This window comes from Pristiophorus japonicus, chromosome 6, assembly GCF_044704955.1.
Source record: "Pristiophorus japonicus isolate sPriJap1 chromosome 6, sPriJap1.hap1, whole genome shotgun sequence".
In the NCBI taxonomy this organism is placed as follows: domain Eukaryota; kingdom Metazoa; phylum Chordata; class Chondrichthyes; family Pristiophoridae; genus Pristiophorus; species Pristiophorus japonicus.
In genome coordinates, this window is record NC_091982.1 from 175,269,738 (window position 1) to 175,294,451 (window position 24,714).

Here is a 24,714-nt window from a genome sequence, read left to right on the forward strand (position 1 = left end):
TGTAGAATTTTTTGAGGATGTAACTAGAAGACTGGACAAGGCAGAACCAGTGGATGTGGTGTATTTGGACTTTCAAATAGTGTGCAAAATTAAAGCACATGATATTGGGGGTAATGTACTGACGTGGATAGAGAACTGGTTGGCAGACAGAAAGCAGAGAGTCGGAATAAATGAGTCCTTTTCAGAATGGAAGACAGTGACTAGTGGGGTGCCGCAGGGTTCAGTGCTGGGACCCCAGCTATTTACAATATACATTAATGATTTAGATGAAGGAATTGAATGTAATATCTCCAAGTTTGCAGATGACATTAAGCTGGGTGGTGGTGTGAGCTGTGAGGAGGATGCCAAGAGGCTGCAGGGTGACTTGGACAGGTTAGGTGAGTGGGCAAATGCATGGCAGATGCAGTATAATGTAGATAAATGTAAGGTTACCCACTTTGGTGGCAAAAACAGGAAGGCAAAATATTGTCTGAATGGTGATAGATTAGGAAAAGGGGAGGTGCAACGAGACCTGGGTGTCATGGTACATCAGTCATTGAAAGTTGGCAAACAGGTACAGCAGGTGGTGAAGGCAGCAAATGGCATGTTGGCCTTCATAGCTAGAGGATTTGAGTATAGGAGCAGGGAAGTCTTACTGCAGTTGTACAGGGCCTTGGTGAGGCCACACCTGGAATATTGTGTTCAGTTTTGGTCTCCTAATCTGAGGAAGGACGTTCTTGCTATTGAGGGAGTGCAGCAAAGGTTCACCAGACTGATTCCCGGAATGGCAGGACTGACATATGTGGAGAGAGTGGATCAACTGGGCCTTTATACACTGGAGTTTAGAAGAATGAGAGGGGATCCCATAGAAAATTCTGATGGGATTGGACAGTTTAGAGGCAGGAAAAATGTTTCCGATGTTGGGGAAGTCCAGAACCAGGGGTCACAGTCTAAGGATAAGGGGTAAGCCATTTAGGACCTAGATGAGGAGAAACTTCTTCACTCAGAGAGTTGTTAACCTGTGGAGTTCTCTTACCGCAGAAGTTGAGGCCAGTTCGTTAGATAATATTCAAATGGGAGTTAGATATGGCCCTTACGGCTAAAGGGATCAAGGGGTATGGAGAGAAAGCAGGAAAGGGGTACTGAGGTTGAATGATCAGCCATGATCTTATTAAATGGTGGTGTAGGCTCGAAGGGCCGAATGGCCTACTCCTGCACCTAATTTCTATATTTCTATATATAGTCTGTTTATGTCTTCCTGTACAATGCACCACATTATTACCAATTTAATATCATCTGCCTATTTTGACACCCTATCTCCAATTTCCAAGCCCAAATCATTTACATTATATGGTGAACAACAGGGGTCTAAGCACAGATCCCTGCACTTCCCATTGTTGTAATCTGTCAAACAACACAAAGGAAACCCAAAAACTTTGGCTGGCTAGATGAATTAACAGAATATTTGATATTCAAGTATATGGCTAATCTAACCTATTCTTGTTGAGGCTGGAGAATTTATTCTAAATATTTAGCGGCAAGAGAGTCAACAAAAGAAGCCAAGGACCTTTAGCTGGGGCTATGTAAGACACAGAAGTAGAGCACGTCGTACCACTTATCTGGAGTCACACAACAACAATTTTCCACAGAATCCATCAAGGCAAGCCATTGTTCAAAGCATATGGAGTTAATTTAAAAAAAACAATTCTCAGCAGGCTGAAAGTCTTCAAAGATTAATACACTTCATTCACGCAATATGAAATAATAATAAGTCATTTAAGTAAATTGATAGTTAAACATTCAACATAGTTACAACAGAAACATTAGCACTTTCCATACCTCTGTCATATCCCCATTGGGTAATATTGTAAGATCCGATCTCAGGCAGCACGCAGCAAGCACATTATTATATCTGTGTTGAAGGAGAGCGCTAATTTAATCTCACTCAATACATAGATTTCAGTCAAAAATAGCCACAGGCCAAAAGCATTTCTGATCTTCAACAGATAGGTTAAATAATATACTTCAACAAGATCACCAATAAATCATATCAAATATTAACAGTACACAGGTATTAAAACACCAATTCCTAAATTATACATTATTCAGTACAGCAATTAGCACTTTTTAAAACTCCTGCATTACATGCTTGTATAATGTGGCAGTGTTGAATTGTTTAAAGCTATCAGTTTACAAATAACACAGGCCAAGTTACAGAATTGTAATACTGCTATCGCAAGCTTATCAAAATACCTGACCTGTCTACAACAACAACAACTTGTATTTACATTGCACCTTTAACATAGTGAAATGTCCCAAGGCGCTTCACAGGAGTATTACAAGACAAAAAAAAATTGACACTGAGCCACATAAGGAGAAATTAAGGCAGGTGACCAAAAGCTTGGTCAGGGAGGTAGGTTTTAAACAGCGCCTTGAAGGAGGAAAGAGAGGTAACGAGGCGGAGAGGTTTGGACAGGGAATTACAGAGCTACATCAAATATAGGAATTTTGAATAAAAACTATGATTGGCCAATGGCACATATCACCACATTATCAACTGGCCTTTATAGATGATGTGAAACATAACAAATCAAATACAAGTGCAAAAGTACTTTTTAATTTTGAAGTTCATGGATCAGATTCATGGACTAGATGAAAAACAGAAATCTGTCAAATTTTATATGTATACATTTGCAACAGCCTGCCATATTGTTCTGTGGTTTTAATCTAGAGTTCAAAGCTTAGGCGTTACAGCAACCATATTGTTGGATGTATATGGTGCAATATCTGAGTGACACCCACAAAAACTGGCACATTTGTTGGCCTCTTTAAAGAGAACAGATGTTAGATTGTAATTGTTGGTTGAAGAATCCACCGAACATCCCCCGACCTTGCATGTTCTTTTCAACGGTGGGAACTCTATTCCAATTTCACTTCCCAATTTGTGGATTCCTCTGCCATCAGGACTATGCTGTTCTACTGGAAATTACCAAGACTTGGCTGCTGTGGTTCTGCTCTGCTAGTCGCTTTAAGTTTTAAGGTAACTTTTTCTACCTGTCAATCCATCCTCCACCTGCTGCTGTTACCTGGTGGCTTCTGACTGCACTTTATTTTTTTTTTATCCGTTCATGGGATATGGACATCACTGGCAAGGCCAGCATTTATTGCCCATCCTTCATTGCCCTGGAGAAGCTGGCGGTGAGCCACCTTCTTGAACCGCTGCAGTCTGTGTGGTGAAAGTACTCCCATTGTGCTGTTAGGGAGGGATACTTCTTTGTAAGCAGTTTGGTACAACTGCTTGCTGGGCCATTTCAGAGGGCTGTTATGAGTCCAACACATTGCTGTGGGTCTGGAGTCAAATATAGGCCAGACCAGGTAAGGATGGCAGATTTCCTTCCCTAAAAGGACATTAGTGAATCAGATGGGTTTTTACGACAATCTAACAGTTTCATGGTCACCACCACTGATACTAGCTTTTTATGCCATGATGGGATTGAACTCATGTCTCCCAATCATTAGTCCAGGTCTCTGCATTACTAGACCAGTAACATAACCACTATGCTACTGTACTTAAGTGCACTGCTGGTGTCCCAGACAGAAATCTACTTTCTCCTGGGCTGGTATCCATTTCTCTGCTACTACTGGACCTTACATAGGTGACCCTCGCCCAAAATCGCCCAAAGTGGAGGAAGAGCATAAGAACATAAGAAATAGGAGCAGAGTAGGCCAGCTCCACCATTTAATACGATCATGGCTGATCTGATCATGGACTCAGGTCCACTTCCCTGCCCGCTCCCCATAATCCCTTATCGTTTAAGAAACTGTCTATTTCTGTCTTAAATTTATTCAATATCCCAGCTTTCACAGCTCTCTCTGAGACAGCGAATTCCACAGGTTTACAACCCTCAGAAGAAATTTCTCCTCATCTCCATCTTAAATGGGCAGTCCCTTATTCTAAAATCATGCCCTTTAGTTCCAGTCTCCCCCATCAGTGGACACATCCTCTCTGCATCCATCTTGTCAAGCCCCCTCCTAGTCTTATACGTTTCGATAAGATCACCTCTCATTCTTCTGAATTCCAATGAGTAGAGGCCCAACCTACTCAACCTTTCCTCATGTCAACCCCCTCATCTCCGGAATCAACCAAGGGAACCTTCTCTGAACTGCCTCCAAAGCAAGTATATCCTTTCGTAAGCATCCGGGAGGGCGCTGAGCACCGAATCTCATCGCCGAGAGCATGCAGAAATCAAGCACAGACAGCGGAAGGAGCGTGTGGTAAACCAGACTCCCCAACCTCCCACCCTTCCTTTCAACAACTACCTGCCTCACCTGTTAGAGATTGTAATTCCCGCATTGGACTGTACAGTTACCTGAGAACTCACTTCTGATTTATAGTTGCAGTAAATAAAACGTATTACATCATTAGTAATTTCATGCATTAATTTTCCTTTCAAATAGAAAAGGGAAGGAGGACTAGAGTATCAATAATACGCAATAAAATCAGAGACAGTGGAGTGGTCAAGAAAAATGGTGGTCAGGTACACGTCAGCATACCTGTGGAATCTGATGATGTGTTATCAGATGATGGCGTTGAGGGACAGCATGGAGATGAGAACCAAGAGGACACCAGGGAGAGATCCTTAGGTGATTCCAGAGCTAAGGGTGCTGGAGCGGGATGATAAGCCATTGCAAGAGATTCTCTGCTTACGACTGGATAGATAGGACTAGAACTAGGCAATGGCAGTACCACCCAAATGGACAATGGAAGAGAGGTGTTGGAGGAGGATGATGTGGTCAACAATATCAAAAGGCTGCAGACAGGTTGAGAAGAATGAGGAGGAATAATTTACATCAGTCACATTCAATGTGACATTGATTAGGGCTGTTTTGTAATCTTTTAAGAATCAATTGCTTTTTTGCAGTTATTGACAACAGGTCCTCCTTTCGTGCACTTACATTCTCATTTCCACGGATCTAAAAGCTAATCCAATGTCTCTGTAGTAATGATTTGCCAATGGAAACAAATATTCAATCAACCCCTTCATGATTTTGAAAACCTTTTTGATCCCCCTTAACTTTCTCTCTCCCAGTGAAAAGAAGCCCTAAATTTTCCAAGTCTGTTTACAAAACTGTAACCACTCATTCCTCCCATCAAATTAGTGAATCTGCTCTGTCCCCTTTCCATGGTTCTAATACCTTCCCTTTAAAGGGCTGTCCAGAACTGGATCCAATTTTCCAGCTGTGATCCAACCAATATCTTGCACAAATTCAGCATCACTACCACCTTTTATATTCAATGCCCCATATGTAAAGCCTGAACCACATTTGCCTTCGGTAGACTGGAGCAAGACAAAGGCTCAGGATGGATGAAGAATGCTTACAAACTAAGCAATATAAATTCAGCATCCTGCCCAAATATTTAATTGTGTGTTATTGACACTCTAGTCCTCCTTCCCTTTTCTATTTGAAAGGAAAATGAATGCATGGAATTACTAATGATGTACAGGGTAATACGTTTTATTTACTGCAATTATATATACTTTCCCCAGTAACAATGTTCAAGTCTTGGAGTCAAACTTAAACAGTACCTTATGATTAGTATTTACACAGCTGTAACAGCAGACTATTTCATAAAATCCAGTTTCACCCAAATGAGTTTCCTCTTCTCAATATCAGCCGATTCTGTTAAGATTGCTACACATTTTTCTCATTTGTCCAAGTAACCCATTGTACTTAGAATATTTGCATATTTTACCAACAATTTACTTGGTAATTCCTAAATTCTTACTTTTCTTCATTGTATGCTTTGTTAAACAGAATATTATCTCGAACAGTGGCACTTCGAATCCATGCTTGTTGGGCCACATAAGCAAAATCTCCATCAACTGCAATACTTCCTTCCATCAGGGTCATCTGGAATAAGCAATGAAAATTCAGGTTTTCTTTGGGCTAGGGGGAGAGGTGTGGGGGAAGAAAGCAGGTGAAGGACTCTTACTTCTAACTCACACAACCCTTTCCATTCATTTTTCTCTCCTCCAGATTTCTTTTCCCATCCCAGTTACCACATCCCCTGCTCTCGAGAACAGAGGAAGTTCTGCTTCATTGTTTTCATCTATGCCATTCATACCAGCTAAAGGAAGTACAACTACCTGGCACTTCACCACACTGTTCCAAAGCATTCTTGCAATTGCCTAATTCAAGAATTTAAAGTGGAGCATCATGAACATTATGTGCATTAACAACCCCATGCACTTCCAGCAGAGGTTTGCTGGATAGCAATCAAGAGTGGGAACCCTAACTGGAGCTCCTATACCATCACCCCAGTTGAGATCAGCTAACTCAGTAGGACTGGAGATCAAACTATAGGATGTTCCTGAGCCCTACAACTATTCATTGACATTATCGTCTGAACTGTCAGGTGGGCCTAAAATTAGCTTCTTATTGGAAGTTAGTCTGCAAGCAAGATCACTACATTGCTGAGGGAACATATTTGTTGCAGTGGTTGGAAAGATTATTAGATTTTTTACTACAAAGATATTTAACAAACAACCTTGAAGAAGGGACCAAGTGAGTGAAACAAGATTTTGCTGATTTTAAAATGGAACGAGAGAGAAAAAAAAGAGCTCCTTCACCTTCCTCACTGAAAGAAAAGTGAAGCAGTGCTGTTCATATTTATTTAATCCAGAATACCATTTCTTAACAATGATCCATTACCCTTTTAAAAGTTATCAATTGATTCAAGAGTCTCAGCGATTGTTCCACACATATACTTATGGTTTGGAGCAAACGCTTTTTTCAAATCTCCAATTATGCTCAAAGTGTGTAAACTTTGTATTTAGAATCAGTATGCACAGGAGGCTTCCATTCAACCCATCATGCCTGTGCCGGCTGTTTGAAAGAGCTATTCAGTTAGTCCCACTCCTCTGTTCTTTCCCCATAGCCTTGCAATTTTTTTTCCTTTTCCAAGTATCTATCCAATTCTCTTTTGAAAGTTGCTACTGAATCTGCTTTCAACAGCAGTCAATCCTGTAATTCTATCCTATTGTCCAAATTAAATTGCTTGTTTATGATTTATGCTCATTTATCTTTCATGATTTTTAAAATGTCTTCCCTTCGTCTTTCCAGAAAAAACAATTTTAAACAGTTCAACTTTCTTGATTACTTAGCTGGCATAATCCTGTTCACTCTTTTTTGAACTATTTCTAATGCACCAATATCCTTTTTGAAGTAGATCAAAAACTGCAAACCATATTCAAGATTTGGCCTCACTATTGTTCTGTATGTCAGCTGTGGCTCAGTGGATAGCACTCTCGCCTTTGAGTCAGAAGGTTGTGGGTTCAAGTTGCACTCCAGGGACTTGAGCAAAAAATCCAGGTTGACACTCCATTGCAGCGTTGAGGGAGCGCTGCACCATCTTTCGGATGAGACTTTAAACCGAGGCCCCATCTGCCCTCTCAAGTGGACATAAAAAATCCCATGGCACTATTTCGAAGTGTTATCTCCAGTTTCCTCGCCAATATTTATCCCTCAATCAACATAACAAAAAAAGATTATCTGGTCATTATCACATTGCTGTTTGTGGGAGCCTGCTTGTGTGCAAAATTGGCTGCCGAGTTTCTCACATTACAACAGCGACTACATTCCAAAAGTACTTCATTGGCTGTAAAGCACTTTGAGATGTCCGGCGATCGTGAAAGGCACTATATAAATGCACATCTTTCTTTGTATAAGGCAAGGTTAACTTGTTCTAGCATAACCCAATGACCTCCAGATCCATCCTAGTACTTAACATTTTCTTTTAAGAGATTATCTACAATTTTGTAAGTTTAGTCCACAAACAGTTTTATAAATGCACCTCAACGTGACTACTGGATATACTGCAAATATTTTATAGATATATCTTAAAAGTTTTGATAATCACCTGTCCCAAAACAGCAGAAATCAAGGACGTTTTTCCAGTTCCCACACTGCCACAGATTCCGACAAGCTTTTCCTATCAGAAATTATATTGATCAATTCTTAGTACTTTAGCTATAGGTATTGTTGACTGCAGACGTTGGTTTGAAAAACTAATTTTCTTTAACATGAAATTAGAATTTCCAGTATCCAAAGAACTTCTCACTAATTACAATGAATTAATTAGACTGCAATACCTTGCAATTTATATAACTAAATTAAATATTTTAAAATAAAATTTACTTCAAATATCCATTATTAATTCTCATTTCCTGTGATAACTAAACCACCTCTGGATTTTTTTTCTTACCTTCTCTATGCAGAGGTTGATATTGTACAGAGTCCTCTGTAATCTGGGATTTGTCGAAGAAATCCTCTTATTCTCATCTGGACTGGTCTGTTCATCACTGTCTATTAGAAGATGTCCATTCTGCTCAGTTAGCAGACCATTTTGCACATTCTGCTGTATTTTCTTTTTCTCTTTCTTCACTTTGGATTCTTGTTGGTCTTTTTTCAGCTTGGGGGTCATCTTGGGTGAAGACTGAGCACTGGAGTTTGGGCAGTCCCAAGCCAGAGTAGCGTTTTTCAGCTCTATGGCGGTTTGAGAACTTTCTGGCTTTTTTCTTATGATGTGAAACTCTTCCATTAGAAATAAACTCTGAACAGGTTGAAGAGGTGTAAAGTTATGACATCTGGTCAATGGAGGATAAGCCAATGGCACAGGCAGCAATATACAGCAGCAGGCTAAAGGAGGAGCTGCTGAAGAGCAAATATAGCTCATTAGTAGCAACTAACTCCAGGGTCAATTACAGTCTGGCAAGACACGCGCAGATGGAACATAATTAAAATTAATAGGATCACATTGATTTACTTTTTCATAATATCACTGGAGTATCTGGCACTTAAAATGCATTAGGAGCTCTGCTCATATATGTAAACAAAAAAAATATATTTTTTTTTTTAAAGTGAATGGTTAGCAAATATATTGATTTCTAAAATGTGTGTGTGAATGTCCTCAAGGTTCAGGATCTCAGTGCTGTGTAATGGAACAATTTAACTTAATACCCAGCATCAACTCCGAGCACTCTGTCAGATACAGAGCAAAACTATCTGCTCTGCCCAAGAATATGGCTCAATAGCAACTGAAAAACAGCTCCTACCCCACTATTGTGATACAAGTCCAGAACCCTCGGGACAGAGGCTTTCCGTATTTCGGGATATTCCGGACTTTCGATTTGCTTTCTGACGTCACGAATCCGAGAACATCTGAGCCTAGGTTCGGGTATTTCCGGATTTCGAAACGTCAGAAAGGAGGGGGTGGGGATTCCCGCCGAGGAGCTGTTCAGGCTGTCCGGCCCCGCCGAAGATGTTGCCGGGCGGGCCGACCCCGCTGAGGTGGTCGTCATCGGGCTGGCCGACCTTGCCGAGGTGGCCCTGAGGTAAGGGCAGCAGCATGGCCCCAAGGTCTGCAGAGTCGTCAGGTCCAGATTCCAGAACATTTTCGTATTCCAGACGACCCTGCCACCGATCATCCCAGAGTCAGGAACATTCCTGCACCTGTACATATATTTCCATTCAACATTTTCAGTGCATACATTATCAGGCCACTGGTTTACAGGTGACTGAATCAATCAAATTCCTTTTTTTTTTTTGCACGGTAGTACAGGATTTCACTGTTCTGGACATAGAATTTAGCAGTGGCCAAGACAATTATATCGGCAGTAAACTATCAAGAGCCGTATTCTTATTCAGTCCCCCATAAGTAAACCCGAAGTGAGAAAAACAATTATTTCCACTCTTGTTCAGGTGAGATGATTAGGAACTTCATTCCTGTTACTGGTTTGTAGATATCAAATGTCATACACAAGCAGAAATGTAAGAAAGGACATTTTTCTTATCAAGTATAAAACCAATTTAGCAGTGGTAAAGTAGTGAGCTGTAGTACAGGTATAATTCTTCAGCCTTCACTTTCGTGCTCCAGCTGTACTAAAACAAAATACCTCAACCAAAGGCACTGACTCAGCTTTGAGCTAATAACCCATTTTGCAATATTTAAGTACTGCCAAATCACCCAATTGAAACAATTATGTGCTACTGCAATCTGGAATGGTATTAAGGTTCTGGAATTTGCTTGCATTAAGCTTTTAACATGAATATTGAACAGTACTTTCAGTTTATCCTTTACATAATTCTTACCCCTTCTCAACCTGACAACTAATGCTGGAGTAGTTACACTGGCAGCAGCAGCTCACATTATATAATTAAAAATAAAACAGAAGTTAAAACCAAAGTTAGAAGTTTTGTAAAATGTTTATATTTTGTTTTAGTTATTACTAGGTGTTATTATGGTCAAAATTAAAATTGAGCCTAATAAAATAAAATTATGTTTTTGGATTGTAAGGAGATAAATAAAAGATGCACTGTCCTACACAAGTCACTATAATGACTGGGACCAGTTTGGGTACCTTGAATGTGTCTGCAAAAAAACGTATTGTATCATTATATATACCAGCCATAAAGGCTGGTATGTATAATGATACATTAAGTGTGTACATCATACAGTGTTAGTAATACAATCCAAGTCAACATATGACCAAAATCCATTAGGCTGCTTTCTCATGCTTAAAGCTTAATTATTTAAACAACAATGTCTATTCTGCGCAAAATTAGCATTCATTTTTCAGGATGAGAACACAAAGTCATTTAATACAACCACAGGATGTAGCCGGGACTACCTGACTGACCAGCTTCAGAACACAGAAGTATTCAAGATCACGTAATGAACAAAAGTGATTTCAATTGCTTTCTTGGATAGAAGGGTTTGTGGTCTCGGCTTCTTCACAGGTTACTTATTCTACTCTAGAAACAGGACAAATGTTTTGCTAACACAGAAAATTGACATCTGGAAAGTTTATGCAGTTTGGAGCACTTGCAATGCACCCAATGGTAGATTTCAACAAACACTAAAAAAAAACAGTACTATAGGACAAAACATGGGTTAATTGAACTGAGACACTTTTGACCTCCTACTTTAAGAGCCATTCATTTCCTTCCCTAACTTTTCAATGGGAAGAAAAATAATAAAGCAGTGTTTGAATATCACTGGAACACTCAATCCTGCTTCTCAACAGATAAGTTCTTTTTCAAAAGAAATATATTTTTTTAATTGTCGGAATTGATTCCAGAGTTATTTCAAGTTTAGATTAATAGGTGTTTAAGATTGTGTGATTGTGCCAAACATTGCACAGAACCACAAATTGTAAGGTCCAATTAGTATTCGATTACTGCAGTACTCTTACAGAAATTGGATGCAGCATGTTAGACCATCCAATAGTCCATCACACTTCAAAATTACCTGGATCTCACAGGAAAAACTTTGAACATATTTCTGATCCAGAAACAATTGGTGCTAAAAATAAAGTATGTTGCCACAATATCTGCTTGACAAATGCTGTAGTGCACCGAATGTTTCAAATTTATCCTCAACATTGGAAAATAATTCTAATTTACAAATTCAGAGCAAAAACCAGATAATGCAATTAATATTGTAAAAAGTTACTTGTGATGCACTTAAACAGATTCCTCTCCTCCCTCCATAAATGATAAACTAGCAGGCACCAAACTTCAGATCAGTTGAACTTTAAATTCTTGAATAGGGTACTCAAAACAATTATTTTATTAACTTTTCAAAATAGCAAGATTATCATGACTATTAATAAAATGCAAGACATCGATGTGCACCGGATCAACATCAATTTAATGCAGGTTAGCAGAAAATTATTGCAAAACAGCAGACAACTGGTACTGGTGTGCCAGGTTTCCTTTTCTTGATTGTAGTTATTGAGGGTACTTAAATAGGCGAGACAAATTTAACCCATTTGAGAGAAAGTGACTAAGTTCTTAAAAATAAGCATTCAATAGGTGTAGCTTAACTGAAAAGATTATGGGCTGAAAATTGCGCAACCTTGTGGAATTTTGGTGGTATTTTGCCGTTTTTGGCGGAAAACGGTCCGGCGGGAAATTCCCTGAAGTCTTGCGCCGGCGGTTTTGAAATACCGCTGGGGAGCGGACCACCGGAGTGCAAGACTGGAAAAAGCGATTTCGCCCGCTATTTGGCTCAACGACGACCCGTAGATAGGATTTTAAAAAACACCGGGGAGAAACCTGAATTGGAATGGCCGTAATGAAGATCTGTAAAAAAGTAAGTTAAAGTTTTTATTTTTAAATTCTTTTGCAGCAATTCGCTAGAAAAGGGTCATGTGAAAGTTTTGTGATATTTTATTTTTTGGAAAAAATGTGTGTGTTTTCCCCCCTCCGTAGGCCCAACTCTTAGCGGTATCGGCCTCTGAGAAAAGTTGCAGTAAATTTGCGGTTTGCACCGCTAATCTTCGTGCAACGCCAATTTTTACCGCTGGGCGCATTTTTTCTCGAATGTTAGGCCTCAAAATCATAGCGGAGTCATGATGATATTTTTGGTCGAAAAAAACCGCTATGACCAAAAAAAACGCATTTCTAGCCCTATCTGTTTATACATCGATTTAGGGTACTAACTGAATAACAAAATACTTCAAGCAATCAGAAAACAAATTAGACACATTGCGCTATGAAGCTATCATCTAGGTGTCTCAACAGACCCAAGAGGTTTGTGTAGCAACATGAAACCCATCCCGTTGACCAGAGGAGAAACACAAGTTTTCTAAAAATGGATACAAATACAACAGGATATGGAACAGGGTTTTCCTTTTTTACAGTGACACATTAAAACATGAAGCTGTAATTTTAGTAGTGATATTTTTAACTGAATAAATGTGTCTGCTTCTCAGAAGAGTGAATTCTAGTCAAAATTCTCCAGTTGAAATGTCTTGGAAACAAAATAGTAAGCCTTTGAAATAGATGTATTTCAACCTTCAGCACTCCATCTCCTACCAGAAGAGAACATTGCTTTCATATTCAACTCTAATCCAGGAACATCTTGGATATCATTAAAGCTATTCATCAACGGTGCCATTTTAAGTGAGAGTCGCTCACTATTTACAGTAATGACCCATAGTACATGCAAGGTTCAATTCTGAAAGTGTACAAATCCAAATCTTAATGTTGAATAAACAGAGGGTAATTGTTTACTAAAACATTGCCCTGTTGAGTGTTGTAATATTTATATTCTAAATTGATTCTGTCTTATTGGCAGTCACTTCAACCAACTCTTATTGATTTTAGCTTTCACATTTAAATAATTAAGTAATTATTGATGTACAATTCCATTGGGCCAGTTATTCGAAGACCAAAATTCAGATAATATAAAGGGTACTTTAAAGACAACACTTGCAATTAAATGATTTCAAAATGCAAACTTTCTTTTTTTTTTAAATACCTTACCTTGAATCTATCCACAGCTACAGATGCCTCAGATAGTGATTTCACAGAAAATGGCGTGACTTTAAGAGAAAATGTCATAGCATTGAAAACTGTCACCACGGTAAAAGCCTGGAAAAATAACACAAGATACCAAAAGACAAACTTTCAACTACATACATTAGATTTAGACACTTAAATACCTAAACCAAAAATACAGAAACAGAACTACCTTTATCTTAACTGAAATTAAACCCTACCATCCATGGACATTTTCTAGTGCAACAAAATCAGAAGTCTCAAGTCAGTGAGCATGTAACATGCAGATGTTTGCATGATTTGTTGGAAGCATGGAATGCAGCTATTAAGTCTGAATTCCTGAAAATATAACACCTTTATAAAACTCAGTAGAAATAACTATCATAATCAACAGTACTCCACTGGATCAATTCTCTGGTACCAGTGTAATGCATTAGTAATGAGCTGTCTGGAGCCAATTGTGTGACACTATTGTTTAAGAAAATATGTCAGAAATTACCTGAATATAGAACCAATGAGACCATTAAAAAATTCTATGTTTATAGGTCCGGTATAAATACAAGTTTTACTGTTATTAGCTTCTGCATTTCAAATCTTTTTTATGCTGACCAACACGTCACCACATATGACTGGTTTTAATCTGAGATCAAGCTCTGCACCAGGACTTGATGGTATAATCTGAATTGATGCACCACAGCAGTTAACCAGACAGTGCTATGATGCCAGGCATGCTGTCCTTCAGATGAGATGCTAATCCGAGATCCCATCTGTCTGATTTCATCCCATTATTTGAAAGCAGAAATCTGTTGTTTGGCCAACATTTCTCTCTCAACCAGTTTGACCAAATGAAGCATGATTAACTGATCATTCATTTCACTGCTGTTTGTGGGATATTCTTCAAACAAATGACTGCCACAGTTGCCTATATAACAAGTCACTGTCATCTAAAAGTAAGTCACTGTGGGAAATGGATTTCCAACTGTACTGCCTAATTAATAGACTTCAAAGTTCAGATGCTCATGTAGCAGCTGTCTATTTTTCACTTTCTGGCCAATTTTCTGGACAACCATTTCCCAAGTTTACAAATCCACTTCCCCACTTAACTGACCAACTCCCAAGTCCAAATAGTCACGTAAAACATTACCCTGGAATAAAGAAATGTTTTCATTTACCTGGGATTTGAAAAAAAAAACTGTGTTTGAACTTTACTGGCCATCACTCTCCTTCAAAATTGTATTGTGTCAATCCCAATCACACTAAAAAGGTGCAGTCCTTAGCCACACTGGGAGCTCTGGTATATGTGGTTCAGTGCTACTCACTGGTCAGCATGGATAACACCAGGGAATGCAATGGCGAGATGGAATTGCCTCAACAAATTAAAATGGGGGAAAAGTTACTGAGTGGGTCATATTTAATTTTACGAACTCAAGCACAATGAGCATGACAGCTTTTCATTAACCACTACTCTGAGTAAAATGCAGGAAGTGCAGAACAGTTTCATCCACATTAATGAACATGAAGAATTGTCCTCCCAAGTTATACAACAGCAAGCAAGGTTTAATGGGATTAGTTGTAAAAGAGGTACCACAAATCTATTGCTCATTTCTGCAGCACCTTTCATATGAACATAAGAAACAGGAGCAGGAGTAGGCCACTTGGCCCCACGAGCCTGCTCCGCCATTTAATAAGATCATGGCTGATCTGATCATGGACTCAGCTCCATTGCCCTGCCCACTCCCCATAACCCTTTACTCCCTTATTGCTCAAAAATCTGTCCCTCTCCACCTTAAATATATTCAATGACCCAGCCTCCACAGAGTTCTCTGGGGCAGGGAATTACATAGATTTACAACCCTCTGCGAGAAGAAATTTCGCCTCATCTCAGTTTTAAATGGGCGTCCCGTTATTCTGAGGCTACGTCCCCTCGTTTTAGTTTCCCCTATGAGTGGAAATATCCGCTCTGCATCCACCATTATCTTATATGTTTCAATAAGATCACCTCTCATTCTTCTGAACTCCAATGTGTATAGGCCCAACCTACTCAACCTATCTGCATAAGTCAACCCCCTCATCTCCGGAATCAACCTAGTGAACCTTCTCTGAACAGCCTCCAATGCCAGTATACCCTTCCTTAAATACGGAGACCAAAACTGTACGCAGTACTCCAGTTGTAGCAGGACTTCTCTGCTTTTATACTCCAACCACCTTGCAATAGAGGCCAACATTCAATTTGCCTTCCTGATTACTTGCTGTACCTGCATACTAACTTTTTGTGTTTCATGCACAAGGAACCCCAGGTCTCTCTGTACTACAGCACTTTGCAATTTTTCTCCATTTAAATAATAATTCGCTTTTCTATTATTTCTGCCAAGGTGGATAACCTCTCATTTTCCCAAATTATACTCCATCTGCCAAATTTTTGCCCACTCACTTAGCCTGTCGATATCCCTTTGCAGATTATTTGTGTCCTCCTCACAATTTGCTTTCCCATCCATCTTTGTATCAGCAGCAAACTTGGCTACATTGCACTCGGTTCCTTCATCCAAGTCATTAATATAGATAGTAAATAGTTGAGGACCCAGCATCGATCCCTGCGGCACCCCACTAGTCACTGTCTGCCAACCATAAAATGTCCCATTTATCCCTACTCTCTGTTTTCTGTTAGTTAGCCAGCCAATCCTCTATCCATGCTAATAGATTACCCCCAACCCAGTGAACTTTTATCTTGTGCAGTAATCTCTTATGTGGCACCTTATCGAATGCCTTCTGGAAATCTAAATACACCACATCCACTGGTTCCCCCTTATCCACCCTGTTTGTTACATCCTCAAAGAACTCCAGCAAATTTGTTAAACATGATTTCCCTTTCATAAAATCATGCTGACTCTGCTTGACTGAATCGTGCTTTTCCAAATGTCCTGCTACTGCTTCCTTAAAAATGGACTCCAGCATTTTCCCAATGACAGATGTTAGGCTAACTGGTCTATGGTTTCCTGCTTTTCGTCTGCCTCCATTTTTAAATAGGGGCGTTACATTTTCGGTTTTCCAATCCGCTGGGAACGCCCCAGAATCCAGGGAATTTTGGTAGATTACAGCCAATGCATCCACTATCTCTGCAGCCACTTCTTTTAAGACCCTAGGATGTAAGCAATCAGGTCCAGGGTACTTGTCCACCTTTAGTCCCATCATTTTACCAAGTACTACTTCATTAGTGATAGTGATTGTATTAAGTTTCTCCCTCCTATAGCCCCCTGATTATCCATTATTGGGATGTTTTTAGTGTCTTCTACCGAAGACCGATACAAAATATTTGTTCAACGTCTCTGCCATTTCCCTGTTCTTCATTATTAATTCCCCAGTCTCATCCTCTCGGGGACCAACATTTACTTGAGCCACTCTTTACCTTTTTATGTACCTGTAGAAACTCTTAGTATTTGTTTTTATATTTTGTGCTAGTTTACTTTCATAATCTATCTTCCCTCGCAATAATTTTTTTAGTCGTTCTTCGCTGGCTTAAAAAAATGTCAAAATCCTCTAGCCTCCCACTAATCTTGGCCATATTGTATGCCCTTGTCGTCATGTCCTGAGAACATCACAAAGTGTTTTACAACCAATGACCTACATATCAACTGCAGTTAATGTTATATTAACACAAAAGCTAGTTTGCACACAGCAAAGTCCCACAAACAGGAAAGGAATAAACGAGATAATCTGTTATTGTTGGTGTTGATTGAGGAAGGACACTTGGAGATCTCCCTGCTCTTGGAATAGTGCCATGGAATCTTAGATATCCTACCTGAAAGATGGCACTTTCAATTCAGTATCTGCCTAAATTATGTGCTCAAGAACCCATGGCCTTCTGACTCAGATGAGGATGAGCCAACTGCCATACACAGAAACATGATTTCATATATACAAAACTTACTAAACTTTGGGGGAAAATCTGCATAAATCAACATCTTCATTCTAGATTTTGATAATGAAAAATTTCAATTGCCTTCTTTTGAACTTTAGTCAGAACTAACTTTCAGTGTACGTTACCGTTTTTTAAGATCCACCCTTCAACTGAGGTCCACAAGGACAAATACAAAAGCAAAATACTGCAGATTGAATATGAAATAAAAAAAGAAAATGCTGGAAATACTCAGCAGGTCAGGCAGCAACTGTGTAGAGAAGCAGAGTTAACGTTTCAGGTCGATGGACCCTTTGTCAGAACTGGAAAAAGTTAGAGATGTAACAGATTTTTAAGCAAGTGCAGCAGCAAAGAAAGTGGGGAGGGGAGGAAAGAACAAAAGGGAAGGTCTGTGATAGGATGGAAGGCAGAGGAGATTAAAAGTCAAAAGGGATGATGGTGCAAGGCGAAAGGAGATGATAATGCGACAAGTTAAGAAACAAAAGATGAGTTGTAAATGGGAATGGCAGAATCATCATCCGATGCCATATGAAAACAAAAGCAGAGCTCACCCAATCTGCGTTTGCCTGCCTTTTTCTTGGGATGCGTGGAACAGTCTTTGTTCTAGTCCTACTCAGGTCCTCTCCCTCACATCTTTTCTCGGTACATTGATGACTGTATCGGTGATGTTTCTGCTCTCGCCCTGAACTAGAATATTTCATTCATTTACTTCCAATTTCCACCCTTCCCACACCTTCACATGGTACATCTCCGACTCTTTCCTTCCTCGACTTCTGTCTCTATTTCTGGGGATGGGATATGATATTGACAGTCACTATAAGCCCACTGACTTTCACAGCTACCTGGACTACATTTTCTCCCAACCCGCTTCCTGTAAGGACTCTATTCCATTCTCCCAGTTTCTCCGTCTCATCTGTTCCGACAATGCCACCTTTCCATACTAGTGCCTCCGATATGTCTTCCTTTTTCCTCAACTGAAGAAAAATAATGCATCCCTACTAAAGGAAAAAATAGAAGAACATCTAGAAACCAAAAATATAATAAAGAATAGTTAGCAAAGGGAAAGTCTTGCTTGGCCAACCTCATTTAATTTTTTGAAGTTAATAGAGAGAGTAAACAATGATAATGCAGTAGCTGTAATTTATCTAGATTTTCAAAAGGCCTTTGATAAGGTACCTCACAATAAGACTGATGAACAAGGTCAGAGAATGTGGAGACAGGGGACAAGTAGCAGAATGGATAGCCAGCTGGCTTCCAAACAGAAAGCAGAGAGTAGGGGTATAAAAGGTAGCTATTCACAGTGGCAGAAGGTGGGCAGTGGTGTTCCACAAGGATCATGCATGGACCACTGTTGTCCACAATTTATATTAACGATTTAGACTTTGGAATCAAAAACACAATTTCTAAATTTGCGGATGACACTAAATTGGGGGCAATAGTCAATACTGAGGAGAACTGCAAAAAATTTCAGGACGACATTAATAAATTTGCAGAATGAGCATATAATTGGCAATGAAGTTCAACACAGGTTGAGCGTCCGAAATCCGGAAATCTTGGGACTGAGGCTGTTCCGGATTCCGGATATTTCTGGATTTTGGAACGTCTTTGCCTGGGCTGAGGTAGGTGAGGTAAGGGGGCGAGGTTGAGCTGCCGAGAGCCGGGGCGAGGTCAGTCCGCCGAAGTGAGGGGGCAACAACTGGGGCGAAGTTGGGCGGGGGCAGGCCGGCGAGGTTGGTCCACCGAGGGAGTTCAGATTTCGGAACGGTTTCCGGATAACCCTGCCACGGATCTGCCCGGTGTCCGGATTCCAGAACATTCAGAATTTTGGAGCTCCGGATTTCGAACGCTCAACCTGTATTACATTTTGGTAGGAAGAATAGAGGGGCCACTTTACTTGGAGGGTGCAAATCTAGGTGCGTTAGAGGAACAAAAGGGTCTCGGAGTACAAATGTACAAATCGCTAAAAGTTGCAACACAGGTTAGTAAGGCCATAAAAAAAAACAAGCACGGGGTTTATTTCTAGAGATATAGAAGTGAAAAATAGGGAAGTTATGCAAAACCTGTATCGAACCTAGGTTAGACCACACTTGGGGTACTGCGTACAGTTCTGGTTGGCAGATTATAAAATGGATATAGAGGCACTGGAAAGGGTGCAGAGAAGATTTACAAGGATGATACCAGAAATGTGAGGGTATACATTGAGGAAAGGATGGACAGGCTGGGTCTCTTTTCTCTTGAAAAAAGGCGGCTGAGAGGTGACCTAATAGGAGGTCTTTAAAATTGACAGGTTTTGATAGAGTGGATACAGAGAGAATGTTTCCACTTGTGGGGAAGAGCATAACTAGAGGCCATCAATATAAGATAGTCACTAAGAATTGGGTAAAGAATTTTCTTCTGAATTCCCTAAGAGTGGTGAGAAAGTGGAACTCGCTACCACAGCGAGTGGTTGAAGCGAATAGTATAGATGCATTTAAGGGGAGGCTAGACAAGCATATGAAGGAGAAGGGAATAGAGGGTTATGCGGACAGCTTTAAATGAAGAAAGATGGAAGGAGACTCGAGTGGAGCATAAACACCAGCATGGACTGGTTGGGCCGAATGGCCTGCTTCTGTGCGGTATATCCTATAATTCCCCTTTGCCGTTCTTGACATGGTCCTCGACCGTGTCCATTCTATTTCCCGCACTTCTGCTCTCATCCCTTCCCCTCCCTCCCGGAACCATGATAGGGTTCCCCTCATCCTCACCTCTCACCCAATTAGCCTCCGTATTCAATGTATCATCCTCTGCCATTTCCGCCACCTCCAGTGTGACCCCACCACCAAACACATCTTCACTTCCCCTCCGCTTTCGGTATTCCGAAGAGACCACTCCGTCTGCGACACCCTGGTCCACTCCTCAATCACCCCCAACACCCCTTCCCCTGGCACCTTCTCGTGCAAACGCAGGAGATGCAACACCTGCCTGTTTACCTGCTCCCTTCCCACTGTCCAGGGTCCCAAACACTTCTTCCAGGTGAAACAGCGATTTACTTGTACTTCTTACATATTTAGTATACTGTATTCGCTGCTCACGATGCAGTCTCGACATTTGGGAGACCAAACACTGATTTGGAGAATACCTCCATTCAGTACGTAAGCGTGACCCCTAGCTTCCAGATGCCTGTCATTTTAATTCTCCACTCTGACCCCCACTCTGATCTCCGTGTCCTCAGCCTCTTACACTGTTCCAACGAAGCTCAACGCTAGTTCAAGGAACAGCACTTCATCTTTCGAAAAGGCACTTTACAGCCTCTGGACTCAACATTAAGTTCAACAATTTCAGATCATAACTTCTGCCTCTTTTTTTCCCCACATGGTAGCTGCTGATTATTCTGCCATTCTCATTTACACCTCATCTAGACTCATCTTTTGTTTCTTAACTTGTCCCATTACCATCTCCTTTTGCCTTGCACCATCATCCCTTTTGTATTTTAATATCTCTTGCCTCCCATCCTATCACAGACCTTCCCTTTTGTTCTTTCCTCCCCTCCCCCTACACTTGCTTAAAAATCTGATACATCTCTAACTTTTCCCAGTTCTGACAAAAGGTCATCGACCTGAAATGTTAACTGTGTTTCTCTCTCCACAGATGCTGCCTAACCTGCTGAGTATTTCCAGCATTTTCTATTTTTATTCCACAAGGATAAACTTGCCACCTCCCTTATGTTCCCAACAACAAGTGTCAAAAAGCTTGTATCAATTTAAGTAGCACTTAGTTCTTCTTAGAAATTTGTTTGGCCAACGGTTAAAATGGTTGAGCTTCCTGGCCATAGACATATGGGGGCCAAGTTTCGGCCTGTGTTGCTCCTGTTTTTTTGGAGCAACTGATTTAGAATGGAGTATCTTAGAAATTGCAATTCTCGGCATTTAGTTTGCTCTAGTTCTAGTCAGTTAGAACAGTTTCAGTTTGGATCAGATTTTTTTTCCCCCAAAAGGGGGTATGTCTGGCCACTTACGCCCGTTTTGAAAGTTTAGGCAGTGAAAACTTACTCCAAACTAACTTAGAATGGAGTAAGTGTAGATTTTTGTACGCTCAGAAAAACCTTGCCTACACTTAGAAAATCAGGCGTAGGTTACAAATCAGGCGTAGGGAATGGGGGGGGGGGGGGGAGGGGGGTTTAAAGGGAAGTTTACAAACATTAAACACTTCAGTTTTACAAATAAAGAGCCATCAATAATAAATGATAAATACATCAATAAATCAATCAAAAAATTAATAAAAAATTTTTAAAAAATTTTAAAATCAATAAATAAAACATTTTCTACTTACCGACTGCAGCAGCGGGAGTCCTCCAATAGTGTGCTGGGACCCCCCACCCCTCACCCAGTGTGTCTCTGTCAGTGTCTCTATCTCTCTGTCTGTGTGTCTCTCTCTCTCACTCTCTGTCAGTGTCTGTGTTTCTGACAGCGAAGGAGGGGGGGGGGGGGGGGAGGGGGGAGAAAGGAGGGGGGGGGGGAGGGGGGAGAAAGGAGGGAGGGAGGGAGGGGGAGAAAGGAGGGAGGGAGGGAGGGGGAGAAAGGAGGGAGGGAGAGAAAGGAGGGAGGGAGAGAAAGGAGGGAGTGGGAGAAAGGAGGGAGGGAGGGAGTGGGAGAAAGGAGGGAGGGAGGGAGTGGGAGAAAGGAGGGAGGGAGGGAGTGGGGAGAAAGGAGGGAGGGAGGGAGGGGGGAGAAAGGAGGGAGGGAGGGAGTGGGAGAAAGGAGGGAGGGAGGGAGGGGGGAGAAAGGAGGGAGGGAGGGAGGGGGGAGAAAGGAGGGAGGGAGGGAGGGGGAGAAAGGAGGGAGGGAGGGAGGGGGAGAAGGTGAGAAGGGAGGGGGAGAAGGTGAGAAGGGAGGGGGAGAAGGTGAGAAGGGAGGGGGAGAAGGTGAGAAGGGAGGGGGAGAAGGTGAGAAGGGAGGGGGAGAAGGTGAGAAGGGAGGGGGAGAAGGTGAGAAGGGAGGGGGAGAAGGTGAGAAGGGAGGGGGAGAAGGTGAGAAGGGAGGGGGAGAAGGTGAGAAGGGAGGGGGAGAAGGTGAGAAGGGAGGGGGAGAAGGTGAGAAGGGAGGGGGAGAAGGTGAGAAGGGAGGGGGAGAAGGTGAGAAGGGAGGGGGAGAAGGTGAGAAGGGAGGGGGAGAAGGTGAGAAGGGAGGGGGAGAAGGTGAGAAGGGAGGGGGAGAAGGTGAGAAGGGAGGGGGAGAAGGTGAGAAGGGAGGGGGAGAAGGTGAGAAGGGAGGGGGAGAAGGTGAGAAGGGAGGGGGAGAAGGTGAGAAGGGAGGGGGAGAAGGTGAGAAGGGAGGGGGAGAAGGTGAGAAGGGAGGGGGAGAAGGTGAGAAGGGAGGGGGAGAAGGTGAGAAGGGAGGGGGAGAAGGTGAGAAGGGAGGGGGAGAAGGTGAGAAGGGAGGGGGAGAAGGTGAGAAGGGAGGGGGAGAAGGTGAGAAGGGAGGGGGAGAAGGTGAGAAGGGAGGGGGAGAAGGTGAGAAGGGAGGGGGAGAAGGTGAGAAGGGAGGGGGAGAAGGTGAGAAGGGAGGGGGAGAAGGTGAGAAGGGAGGGGGAGAAGTTGAGAAGGGAGGGGGAGAAGGTGAGAAGGGAGGGGGAGAAGGTGAGAAGGGAGGGGGAGAAGGTGAGAAGGGAGGGGGAGAAGGTGAGAAGGGAGGGGGAGAAGGTGAGAAGGGAGGGGGAGAAGGTGAGAAGGGAGGGGGAGAAGGTGAGAAGGGAGGGGGAGAAGGTGAGAAGGGAGGGGGAGAAGGTGAGAAGGGAGGGGGAGAAGGTGAGAAGGGAGGGGGAGAAGGTGAGAAGGGAGGGGGCGAAGGTGAGAAGGGAGGGGGCGAAGGTGAGAAGGGAGGGAGGGAGAGAGGGGGAGAAGGGAGAGAGAGAGGGGGAAGAGAGGAGAGGGACGTTGAACGGGCCAGGCCCAAGACTTGATTTAAAGGTAGGTGGCCAGGGGTTGGTCAGGTCCGGAGGGGGGGGGGAGTAGAGTGGGAGTCTGTTCGGGTCCGGGGGCGGGGGGAGCGCAGGTCCGGTCCGGTCGGGGGGGGGTCGAGTCGGGTTGGGAGGAAGCAGGAGCTGGGCGTGGGAGGTGCAGCCTGATCCACGCAGCCCCAGTGAGGCCATTCGGCCAGGGCTAGGGGCTGCATGCTTCGGGCCCCTCCCACACAGTTTTGGGCGCCTGGAGCTACTGCACATGCGCGCCCACTGTAGCGCGCATGTGCAGAGGTCCTGGCACTGTTTTCAGCGCAGGGACCTGGCTCCGCCCCCCACAGCTCGTGCTGCGCTGCGCCCAGCTCCAGAGGATCTGCAGGTAGCCGGAGAATAGGTAAGTATTTTTTAAGGAGCACTTTGTGGAGCGAAAAACGGGCATCCAGGTCGGGGCTGCGCCATTCTAGGCGCGGCCCGAAACTAGGGCCCATGGCATGTAGAGCAGTTTTACTTGCAGTGACGACAGCAAGGGTCTCCAATGCAATAGAACAGGTAATTGAAATACTAGGAATGGGAAATGCTAAAAGATGGTAAGTAAGGGAACGGAACAGAGCTATGTCACAGTTGTCTTTTGGTTCCCAGCTCTGTGATCCAGCATTTCAAACAGCTGGATAATTCAACTGTCTTACTGAAGACAGAGCCGAGTTCCATAGCTAACTATACTTTCTCAACTCTGAAAAAGCAGGCTTTTAACATTTGATGAACTGACTTATGGTGATTACATTGAATTCCATTTTTAAATTATGTGGGATTCTAATATTTTTACTCATTTTTTGGAGATAATTTTCTGCATGAAAATAAAAACCGGTGTCCATGTCAATAAATATACAAAGGCTGTTATTCCTTAAAATCAGAGCCACTGGCTCATGATTACTAAATCAGACAAATACTGTTTTTAATCATCTGGGATTCTAGGATATTTACCAAGTTTCAGGCATGGCATTCCATGACACGGACGCTTTTGTGTAAACCAAAAATGGGCAGCTCTTTGTTGATCTACATTCCAGCTGACAAATTTCTGTATGATTAGTTTCATACCTGTGCCAGAATCAACAGAAGCAGTATGTGCACTGCATAGGAAGGATGACTAATTAAGCCCATTAATGGCTTGCACAGCTCTGCCAGAAAGGTGAAGCAGTTTGCTATTAAATACAACAGAACAAGCCAACTAATTAACCCCAAATATTTTTATTCATTGCAACTCAGCAAGGCGATTTTAAATTATCATCCCAAAGTCAGGTCAGTCCTGCCCAAGAGATAATCTCATTGGGGTCAAGTTTCGGCCTGTGTTGCTCCTATTTTTTTGGAGCAACTAGTTTAGAATGGAGTATCTTAGAAATTGCAATTCTCGGCATTTAGTTTGCTCCATTTCCAGTGAGTTAGAACAGTTTCATTTTAGAACAGATTTTTTTTCAAAAGGGGGCATGTCCGGCCACTTATGCCTGTTTTGCAAGTTTAGGCAGTGAAAACTTAGGAGTAAGTGT

At 42.1% G+C, this 24,714-nt stretch overlaps 1 protein-coding gene across 5 annotated transcripts in view; it reads right to left on the bottom strand.

Annotated features, from left to right (window-relative positions):
• Window positions 1–24,714, bottom strand: part of abcc5 (ATP-binding cassette, sub-family C (CFTR/MRP), member 5) — a 142,824-nt gene that overhangs the window by 82,461 nt on the left and 35,649 nt on the right. For all 5 annotated transcript variants that reach the window (XM_070883412.1, XM_070883410.1, XM_070883413.1 and 2 more), the window contains exons 10-14: window positions 13,312–13,419; window positions 8,246–8,593; window positions 7,901–7,972; window positions 5,768–5,892; window positions 1,819–1,891 (exon numbers count right to left, since the gene is read on the bottom strand). In XM_070883412.1, coding sequence (XP_070739513.1) covers window positions 1,819–1,891; window positions 5,768–5,892; window positions 7,901–7,972; window positions 8,246–8,593; window positions 13,312–13,419 — 726 coding nt within the window. The remainder of the gene's footprint in view (window positions 1–1,818; window positions 1,892–5,767; window positions 5,893–7,900; window positions 7,973–8,245; window positions 8,594–13,311; window positions 13,420–24,714) is intronic.